At 34.2% G+C, this 11,530-nt stretch overlaps 2 protein-coding genes across 3 annotated transcripts in view; one reads left to right on the top strand and one right to left on the bottom strand.

The window, feature by feature from the left end:
- Positions 1–2,617: 2,617 nt before the first annotated feature.
- LOC119839772 lies at positions 2,618–3,106 on the bottom strand. Its single transcript, XM_038366212.1, has one exon. The coding sequence runs from the start codon at positions 3,104–3,106 to the stop codon at positions 2,618–2,620; it is 489 nt and encodes a 162-aa protein (XP_038222140.1).
- Positions 3,107–6,412: 3,306 nt separating this feature from the next.
- Positions 6,413–11,530, top strand: part of LOC119839691 (SKI family transcriptional corepressor 1 homolog-B) — a 14,694-nt gene continuing 9,576 nt past the window's right edge. The window contains exons 1-7 of one of the 2 annotated variants that reach the window (XM_038366109.1): positions 6,413–6,502; positions 6,824–7,049; positions 7,472–7,613; positions 8,128–8,382; positions 8,692–8,855; positions 9,004–9,130; positions 9,426–9,618. In XM_038366109.1, coding sequence (XP_038222037.1) covers positions 6,413–6,502; positions 6,824–7,049; positions 7,472–7,613; positions 8,128–8,382; positions 8,692–8,855; positions 9,004–9,130; positions 9,426–9,618 — 1,197 coding nt within the window. Of the gene's footprint in view, positions 6,503–6,823; positions 7,050–7,471; positions 7,614–8,127; positions 8,383–8,691; positions 8,856–9,003; positions 9,131–9,422; positions 9,619–11,530 lie in introns of those variants that run through there. The other variant, XR_005288270.1, reaches the window with a different exon arrangement.

The following is an 11,530-nucleotide window of genomic DNA, read 5'->3' as shown; positions in this document are numbered from 1 at the left end:
AGAACCGTTTCAACGTAAAACCAGTCAGAGAATACTATAACTATAAGAACTTTTGTTTATTCCTGAAATTGCTTCTTCCCAAATAAAAGACTGTAACAATGTTGATCTTTAGAGCTTTGGAAGTCTTATGCTTGCCTCCATAGGTACATTATTTTGCTCCGCCCATTGCAAAACAAAGCAAATCGCAAGATACATAAATGATGATCGTAATACAAGCCCGGGGACCATTAAACAAACTATTCAATTCAAAAGCTTACAAAATTAATCCGCGACCTGCTGTATTTACCTTGTACTTTGTGCGCGTAATTGGTGTCGGCGGGCGAAGACGGAGTTAATTCGACAATTAATATTTAATGAATAACGTGAATTCCCCTGTTTAAGTTTCTAATACTGTAAGATAAATAGCACTTGTCATATTGTTCCCACATTTGGAGTTATGATTTGCGCTTGTGGTTTGATTTGGGATACGAATTATCATTGTAGTTATAAGATTGGTGAGTTGGTGAAGTCGTTTAAGCCAAAATATATAAAAAAATTTGACCGTCTCTTTGGTACAGTGGTTAATGCGAGAGCGTGATATGATGTTTATCCGGGTTCGATTAGCGATGGGACTCACAAAAAAGTATTTCGGTGTGGGAGGATATAGAAGGCTGATTACCTACTTGTCCATAAATAAAAATTGATTAGTGAAACAGATCTATAGCCCATATCATCGGCTACTAGGGGACCACTAGGGCCCACTACACGGGAGTTCACATACATCCAAAATATGTCTAGTAAAAACATAATAGCATAATAACCAGTTTTATTTGTACATATCATTTTAAATTAGTGTGATAACAATGAAATGGACAAAATTTTTATTTGGATGATGTGTATGTGTATTGAATTATTTGTATATATCGATTGTGCTACGTTAATTACATATTAATTAATGCTTTGTGCCATCACATTCCTTTACAAAAGGTTGCCTGGAAGAGATTGCTCTTGAGCAATGAGGCCGCCTTATAGTCCATATGTGCCGGCATGGTCTTATTTACAATGACAATTTATTTTTCGGTGATATGTACTATAAAGAATAAATAAATAAATAAAATTGACCCATACGCCCTTCAAGAGGTGTCAGCATATTCTCCGCTTCTAGTGTTAAATGTTCAAATACGTAGTAAATTTGGTTTTATTCAAAGAAAATTTTCACGTATTTGTAACATTATTTAAAATCTATACATTTATTCAAAGAAACGATTGCGCAATTGTTTCTAAAACGACGATTCGTACCAAAACTCTTATGCCTAATGAATTTACATAGTTAACAACTCAGCAAATAGGAAATACACGTTTTTAAGATTAAATGTTATTTAGAATTTATTTTTTCATTGCATAACGTAATGTACTTATAAATTATACTTAAATTTCAATAATATGTACAAAAAGATAATTCAAGTGTTAGATACTATTTTATTTACAGTTGGATGAAATAAAATTAAAAAAACATGTCCGAAACTACATAACAGCATTGTCGTTGTATAAGGGGCGCATAGCACAACTGGTATCTTATAAAGATTAAATAGTATTTCACTACAGACGGCTCTCAAAGGGACACTTCCATTGAATAGTTGAGAAATGATCGGATTTTTTGTAGGTTGAGTACGTAGTATGGAGAGTTTGTTATTTATTTAATTATAAAAAAAAACAATAATGATTTGACTTAAGGAGCTATAATATATTGTTTTTTTGGATTATGTAATATTTAGATAAGTTTTATAACGACTTGTAGCGATAATGTTACTAGGGATACGGTTTGCGCTTCTACGTTTATACGTAATAAAGGAGAGTACCTACTCTTTTTTTTCAGGTAGGTTTCAAATAAGCTATCTTATAATTATGTATTTTATTACTGTACTTAGCAATGTCAAGATTTGTATCGATATTATCGCACCTATATGATAAATCAGGTATCCAAGAAAACAAAAACGTGTAGATACTCTACACTCTCGAATGTCCCCTTTATTTAGGGATAATCCCATATTATCCGCAGAAATGTACAACATGTCAATACGATTGGTTGCGGGTTTGTTGACGGTAGCTTGTTGACTAGTTTTCGGGTTTATGGGTCAGAGGAAGAAAGTAAATGCGGAAATTACAAGTATATGATAAATATAGAAGCATACATACATACATACATAATATAAAGACAACAGTTTTATTTATTATCGGGTTCTTTTTTTATTTTTTTTTTGTTGTTGTTTCAAGGACGTGGTAGGTGACGAATTAATCATACAAATAAATTTCTAATACTTATATTAACATGTTAGGTATTTCATTATGCACTTGAAGTTTGTTAATATAGTTATTATATTATTTCTAAGGCAATAAAACAAACTGCTAGTTCAAAGAAATTGAGAAAGTAATCGTTCAATTCATCAGTAATAGTAATAAGTAAAATATCGTATCTTAGTGGAACAGTACCAAGTGAGACAAATCAGATCCAGCTGAACACGACCAAACAATATTTATTTATTGACATATTATAGAATCTAATTACATAACGATATAAATAACATAAGTCTTTTCTGCTTGTCAAAGAAACGGTAATATTAATGTTAAATTTATCTATCTATTTAGCAAAACCAGAGCATTTAAATCCTCTATCAGCGTAATCAGACGGAGCATAATTAGTTTTAAACGGAAACCCTGGCTGTCCTGGTAGCACCATGGGCTTAGATTTCAGGACCCGCCAACCTCCTTTCTTAGTCCAGTCATTTCCTCCGTATTTAAAATAGTAATGTGTCGCCAGCACACCAAAAGACAGCAAGAATATTTTTCCAGTTATGTACCTATAATCTGCCGCTCGACCTTCTCCTAGGACAGGTTTCAGAAGGCGAAATATTATATTTAAGGGCGCGCGGTAAATCCTGCGTATAGGGTTTATCCGTTCTCTCCAGTACTCTTCCACGTATACCGGTTCGTTCTTGGAGAGGACTTGGTCCTGCAACCATTGCTTTCTCCACTCTCTCTCGGCACTGCTCATTCCGATACATCTCTCCCTTTCTATAGCCACGCGACCGGCTATTGTCATAGGGTGTACGCCGCATGTTTGTGCCATTTTCAGTTAATAAATATTCACGTTTTAAAGATCCTCCTCCTCTTCCTCTTTCTTAATGGCTTCACCCAACGGAGGGACTGCGCCAATGTCCAGTGTAAGTGGGAGAATTAGGACCGTTTTAAAGATACTAATATTAGAATTGCGCCAATTTGACAATTTGCACATGACTCAGTCAAATGAATAATATTTCTCTGTGCGCATAGAGCACCAGTTATAATACCTATGTAGGTACTACACCCTACCGCTAAGAAGGTTCTCTTTCGTGGTTGTGATAAATGCTCATTATACAAAAAGGGTTTTTTTGGACTGAAGACGAAATAAACATATATCGTTGCTGATAATAGTTAAAGCTCAAAATATTTTTGGTTGATTTAAAGCGCTAATTTCAGGAACGACATAATAAAATAGAAGTTCTATTTAGTTGACTATGATATGTTACTTTTATAAGTCAAGTGACCCATCTAAAAACAGTTTCTGAAAACTTAATTTGAGTCACCAATCGATGCAGATAAATGGAAAGCATTAAATAATAATTTATTAAAACACTTCAAAATGAACAATGCAATCGCACTGGATAGATACGCAATTCATAATAATCCCGGCAGGCGTATCACATTGAAGAGACTACAAAAACGATTAGTTCCGTTACAAGTGTTGCTAGTCTCCCGGGATGCTCTGGGCCATCCCGGCCTCGCATCACCATATGGCACTTATACGGGATAATTACATGATAGTAAATTCTCAATAGTCACTCACATTTGGAGCGTAAAATATGAAATAAGATGCATTGTTGGCGAAATTAATTGATTCGGCTTAGCTGTGATTATTCCACTTGTATTTTATTACTGTAAGTACTAAGTGTTATGTTTTCCTATATCCTCAATATTATGTACTAGCTTTTGCCCGCGGTTTTGCACACGTAAAATTCGGAGTAAAATCCCTCTTTTTCTAAGTTATTATACATATAAACCTTCCTCTTGAATCAACTATATCTATTAAAAAAACATCAAATTCTGTTCCGTAATTTTAAAGATCTAAGCAACACAGATGGCGGAATGTGACTTTTTTAACTATGTAGCCTTATTACATTAATCTACTCTGTATGCTATGTAGTGAACATAGAAGTTCCGTCTGGCTTTCTTATTCCATTGATTATACTAGTATTAATGTATATTTTCTTACCATCTTGCTTAACTACTATTTATTACTATACTACTCACAATAATAATATTTATATTCCAAAGATAATATTATAAAAAGGTAATTAACTGGATTTTATCAAATAATTGCCGCTACGATGAAAATAAAATCACGTCATTTGTATGCACTGTGTTGCCACAAAACCCGACAAAAAGTAACATATGCAATCATTACTATAATGTAATGCCATTTTGTGTAATCAATTTTGTGCGCTCGCAACCCTGACACAAGTTAACAGCTCACGCCCCTTGTATGGTCACATCCCTTATTTGTTTCTTTAACAATTGCTTTTGTTTGTTTTTGCTTTCTTTAACATTTTTCGTTTAAAAATTTATACCAACTTAATTTATTTACGATGGCGTAAGAAGCCGTGTTCAGAAATTAGAATGTAGATTCTATTGATTTAATATGCCATCTTTTAATAACTACCCTCAAATCGTTAATTAGTATGTAATCCTAATTAGTATGTTATATGATATTTCTTGGAGCTATTCGCGATAACATTTTAAAATAATTTGAGTTTATTTTTTTATTTACCAATAACACAAAATACAAAGCTGTAAGCATACATGTAATATCTATTCTCAGAATATTTAAACATTTAAGTTTTCTTATGAATTATGCTGGACTAAACAAGCTAAGATAAAATATTGTAAATATCATGTATGTCTCTTTTTAACAAGGATAATATATTCACCGTTTCCTCCACGGTGATAAAAGTGTCGTTTAGTTTGACATTATTGTAGCTTGTTAGGAGATTTTCATGAGCTACCAAATTCATTTGATTTCAAATTGCATTGTGTCATGTGCAGCAATTGTACACTATGCAGTTTATTTTATGTCATTTTCTTTGATATTTACTTTATTTAAATGTATCTGTGTTATAACATGGTTAAAACGTAATATCTTTCACTTATTAAGTTCTTTTGCTCATTTCCAAATGCCTTCCGACTCCTTATGGTAGTGATAATATGCTTTTTTATATAAATAACTAGCTGCACCCGGCAAACGCTGTTACTCTTATCATTTAGGGGTGTGAAAATAGATGTTAGCCGATTCTCAGACCCCACATGCTTACCAAATTTCAGAGGAATCGGTCAAGCCGTTTCGGAGGAGTATAGAGACTAACATTGTGACACGAGAATTTTATATATAAGATAACTATGTACATAATTTACGCCTTAGTATATTATACCTTACCTTTGATTATTCTAACTAGGATATGTTCGATGTAACTAGATAATTAAATTAGGTTTTTTTTAAACTCATGGCATTGAACCAATTATTGATTATAAGAAGTGACGAAAAGTAAATAATTATTTTGTTACAATATTCAAACCCCGTGTTGATTTTTGCCTCCATTTAAAATAGTAACGATTTTATAACGTTTTAAATAAACCGTTTAAAATACACAAATTTATTTAAATGTGAATCAATTGATGAAGATTTAAAATATAAATCAATAAGAAATATACGTTTAAAGCAACTTCTAAATAAAACGGAAAAATTTAATTTGCATTTTCATATCAACATTAGACAAACAGCAAAGCCATTTTTTCGGTGAATATTTAATTTATTATTCTTACAAACAAAAAAAAAGAAAACATCTTATCCTTTACTGCTAAAGCTATTTTCAATAAGTATGCAAGCAAATTTGAGTTTATTTTCAAACTCAACAAACTACTAACTGCAAGCAATTGCAAGTTACAACAATATAAATTGGTAACAAAAGCGCCCTTCAGGGGCGGGCATACATTATCGCCCCACGTTAATAAAACCAATTGATATTCGATACAGTGTATTCACACGCATGCCAATTTGTATAAATGATCTTTTGTACGAAATCACACGAAATACGGAATAGCTGTTTTATGATCCGGCAAAATTAAGGTCGGAATATTTCCTTTAGTTTTAATGGCTTATTTATGTTATTTTGGGGATTGTGCAAAAGCTGTTAATTTTCATATATGAGATTAATTTATGGTACAGTTAACTTGGTAACTTGGTTGTTCTGTGACTATCGTTTTAAGGAGCGATATAGTTTGATTGGTATATATTGTATGATATCTAATAATAGATTTTTAAAAGTTCTATTTTGTCTTAAGCATGGAGGCAACTAATTTAGCGCTGTCTTCGAGAGAATCCAAGTCCCGGAGTGATCACAAAGTTATGGAAATGAACAGCAAACCCAATCAAGTAAGTATCTAGATTCATGTGAATTATAATATAATATTTTATTTATTTTCTCATAATATTATAAAGTCTCCTTTCCATATTGCTCTTAAACAAAAATAAAATACAATTAATTAAGTAGGTATCTAACAGTCCCGGTGTGGCTTTCATATAAGTGGTAGTTTTAAAAATTTTCATGCGATCTATTTATAGTTGATCTATCAACAATCAAGATTAAGTATGCAAACAAAAACATCTAGAGAAAGAATTTGCCAATTAGATAAAGGTTAATAACCATTTTGTACATAAAGGCGAGATGTTGTGTTCTAACGTATTTTGTTTTAGGTAGGAACAGTTCTTCTATATGGGGTGCCAATAGTGTCGCTAGTCATTGAGGGCATAGAGCGCCTCTGTTTAGCTCAGATATCGAACACACTGTTAAAGCAGTTTTCCTACAACGAGATACACAATAGAAGAGTTGCTTTGGGCATCACTTGTGTGCAGTGTACGCCTGTGCAATTGGAGATTTTGAGGCGCGCTGGTGCAATGCCAGTTTCTTCAAGACGTTGTGGTAAGTGTACTATGAGGAATCCAACATGTATTTTGAAATATAAAGATACATAAGATATACAAAAAATAAAACATTAAGAAAAACAAAGAAAGGAACAAAAATAAATCAATGTTCCGCACTACCTTGTGCTGCACCCACCCTCACTTAGCGGCGTGCCATAGTAGACGCATTAAAAGTCTGATAATGATGATGCTGATGATGAAACAACCTAGTACAGCATAATGCTGCAGGTGCAGCAACCTTCTCAATATAAATTTAGTACTATACATATACTAAAGATACTATACAGTTAGTAAAGTATTTTTGATATATAAAACAGATAATTACATAGCAAAAGAATTTTTGCTATATTCTTAGCCACGTAATAAGATAGAACTATTATATTCTGTAAGTTTTATTTAATAAAATCTTATTGATAACAGGAATGATAACCCGTCGAGAAGCAGAGCGACTGTGCAAATCATTTCTGGGCGACAACGCCCCGCCAAGGCTGCCTGATGACTTTGCATTCGCGGTACACCATGAATGCGCTTGGGGATGCCGTGGTGCTTTCCTACCAGCCCGGTAAGTTATATACATAGTTATATGCTAGAATTGGATATTTACGAAATATTTTTTTTTTTTTATGTCACAGTCGGCAATGGAGCTGATGGGACGCCTGATGGTAAACGCTACCACCGCCCATGAACATTTGTAGAGGCGTAAGATCGATTGCAGACCTTACGCCTCTTCAAATGGATTGCCGACTTTAAATTGGGAAGGGATTAAGAAAGGAAAGGACTGGGAAGGGAAAGGAAAAGGATAAGGGCCTCCGGCTCCCCCACTCACCGAACGAAACACAGCAGAATGCTATTTCACGCCGGTCTTCTGTGGGGGTGTGGTACTTCCCCGGTGCGAGCTGGCCCAATTATACAATTACACAATATACGAATTTGACAGTAAATTATTTTAATAAGTATTAATTTTAGTGAGCAGCATTAAAATGTCTCAAAGTACTGCAAGTTAAATTGTAATTTAATTATTATAAATAGACCAAATCACGTATGTCATTTAGTGAGACCTGTATAAATATTTCTAGATACAACTCATCCCGTGCTAAATGCATCAAATGCACTTATTGCGGCCTATTCTTCTCACCGAACAAATTCATCTTCCATTCGCACCGAGTCGGTCCTGGAGACAAGTACGTTCAGCCGGATGCCGCTAACTTCAATTCTTGGAGACGACATATGAAGCTGAGCGGGAATCCTCCAGTAGAAGTGGTTCATGCTTGGGAAGACGTTAAGGCTATGTTTAATGGCGGTACACGGAAGAGAATGTTGTCTGCCGCTAGGTAAATGTCTATTACTTCATTTGTGTTTTTTCCACAATTCAAATATCTATACGAATGTTTGTAGGAACGAAAATGTGTACTCAAGTATATATCTTTTATATTACCTACCATGTTGCACATAATTAATTCAGTAGGTATTCAACTTTAAGTCTCAGTACTTAACGTTAGGAGTGGTTATTTATCAGAACTTTATCAGAAACAGATGATCATCCGATTGAAATCGATTATCTTATGACCTTTTAGACCTTGTAATGACAATTTATAATGCAATTACTCTGTCAAAAAGTGCAGCATTAAATTGTGCCACAGAAGGGTACCTATCCGCAGGTCGGAGGAGAGCGAGGCGAAGCGTGTGCCGGCCAGCCCTCCGAGCGCTCACACGCCGGTCCCAAGGCTCGCTGACTATGTGTGGGGCGCTAGGCTGCCTCTGCCGTACGCTTTACCGTGGCTTAAGCCAACTTTGTGGACGCCAGGTGATTTACATTTATGCTTTGTTTTATTATTAAAGTGTGTATGTGAAGGTAAAAAAATATATAAAAATCAGACCGAAAGAATACTGAGAGAGATGACTTATTTAAATGTTTACGTAAATAATAAATTTAAACATACACTTACTCCAAGGTGCACTAACAGCTCTAAGCGGAGTGGGGGCTATGGAGGAGCCACGTGCATTCCGACCGGTGATCACGCATCGTTTGGACTCGCCACAGATATCACCACTTACATCACCGTCACGATCACCGAACAGGTAATAAATTTACAATTGTAATTGAAGTGTCTCCCTGAAAGCTTGGTTTATAAAGAAAAAGGTTATAATTGGCAGCAAATAGTTATGTAACATTACCGTAACATGAAGAAAAAAATATATTGACAACAATTTAAAAAAACTCTTTATTGCAATCGTGAATGCTGCAGTGACTGCCAAATTTTAAGCATTCTGCTATCAAAGAAACTCACTTTAGAGAACTTTGCTCTTTTACATAATTTGATAAAAATGTAAACAGATTGTTACAATAATTTGTTTTTCTATTATTATTTAGCAGATCGCCAATAAATAAATCTCCCAGCAGCCGCTCGCCGCTCCGGTCACCGCTCCAGTCGCCGTCTCGCTTATCGCTTCGCTCGCCGCCCCGTTCCCCGCTGCGCTCTTCGCCCGCGCGATCCACTAAAAGCGACCGCGATAGCGATGAAAGTGTCGACATTGAAACAACCGAAGATGATCAGACTAAAGATGTGGTAAGCATTATTTATGTTTACTTGCGAAAATGTTATAAATGTTTGTGGAGTTCCACAGAAGTAATTTTATAATATGGATGATTATGAATTGAACAGAATGAAGCGTGTGATTTATATCCACATGCATTCTGCAAAAACATCTGACTTATTATACTATTGCCAAATTATAATAATAATCTTTTACCTCCAGCACTTTCGTAATATATTACTTTATTTAACTAATATATTTATTAACATATTGCTACTTTTAAATTTAGATAAACTTGCTATGTAAATGTTATTAAATATTAGTCAACAGTTAAAATAAACAAATTTATTTATTTATTGAAACATCAAATTAAAAATTACATTATTTCATTCTTAATTGGTTACCTGCCGAGTCCTTTTTTATAAATACAAAAATCTGTATTTAAGAAAAAAGCATGCAATTGATATCTCTAACTACCTTTAATCTTAAAATGTGTGGTATTCAAAACTAGTTTTTGCGCGCGGCTTCGCACGCGTTAACTTATAGTAGTTTAGTACGTAATATAAAGCTTCCTCTTGGATCACTCTGTCTATAGAAAACCCCCATCAAAGTCCGTTGTGTAGTTTAAAGGTCTAAGCATACATATTACATACATACATAGGGACAGACGCGGGAAGCGCGGGAAGTGGACTTTCCTTCATACTATGTGGTGATTAAACAAATATAACATAAACGGCAAACTATTCATCTTTCTAATCATAATAGATGACCACTAAGAGCATCAATAAAGATTCTACTTACGTTCATACACAACCGTTCTTCAGAGATGCAATTTAATACCTAAGTATTGAAGAAATCGCATTATCTACTACCCTATTCGCATTCGACGCAAACCGCTCGAAACGATCCAATTTAAAAAGTTGGAGAAATTTTTCCAATCACAAGCCCTCGCTACGTAATCTGCGATTAGACTTGTCTTTTTAAGTTACTTAGTTCCTTTTAAATGTTTATTTCTTTACATAAATGTGCTTTTATATTGCATTTCACGATCGAATGGTAGTTATTAATTTAAGTGTTTATTTTTTGTTGAGTTTAACGGGTAGAAAGTATTTATTACCGAGGTATTTGTAGGGGTCTAAACAAAGATGGCAGTCGTAGCCTTATTCAAATATTATAAATTAAGAAGAGCACTTGTATGTCTTTATATCACGTCACGACTCAGCGATTTTATGATATTTTTTGGGTCAGAACATAGTTAGGATGATAGAGAAAAAAGGCGAAACACCTCAGTCCCATGGGTGAAGAGAAGCGCGAATGTGAGATTGATTCAACTACTTCCTTTGTATATGAACATAAACTATAAGCGTAACCAATCAATATATGGGAATGTTAGATGTATTTAATTAGAACAGAATGTTTCGAATTTAACATGTATTGCAGAAACATATATTTACATCGTACGATTGCGTGTATACTATTAAACGTCGGTCTTATAAGTTATAATTAAGAGGAGTTTACTAATTACTACAGCAGTTACGTTTCCATAGACTCAGGGGACGTTCTCATAGCAACGTTGAAATGCTTTGCACGTCGTAAACCCTGTAATTACGGCCGCGAATTCAAATGGACTTCATTTTGCCTTTAAATAAGGGAAAATGTTTAATTTACTACCAATCGGATTCCACGGGACCAATTAATCGGGGACTTTCGTTCGTATGTACTTACTAAGCTTAACTTTTTATTTCGCTGCGTGTTGAATAGTGATGGCTTCGATTTAAAACATTAAGAAGATATGCTTCATTCAGCTCATGTTACATGTATATTTTCTTTGAAATCTGTATTTATGTATCTTGGTATTGTTTTATTGAAATGTATAGCAATATATCAACTTCGCCCGATGTGAATCGGGTGCACCGGTTGTCACAAAAACACTCAATAATGTAA

The sequence above is a fragment of the Zerene cesonia genome, chromosome 4 (assembly GCF_012273895.1).
Source record: "Zerene cesonia ecotype Mississippi chromosome 4, Zerene_cesonia_1.1, whole genome shotgun sequence".
Taxonomy (NCBI): domain Eukaryota; kingdom Metazoa; phylum Arthropoda; class Insecta; order Lepidoptera; family Pieridae; genus Zerene; species Zerene cesonia.
The sequence above is the reverse complement of the archived record's forward strand: the minus strand, read 5'-3'. Positions and strand labels throughout refer to the sequence as shown.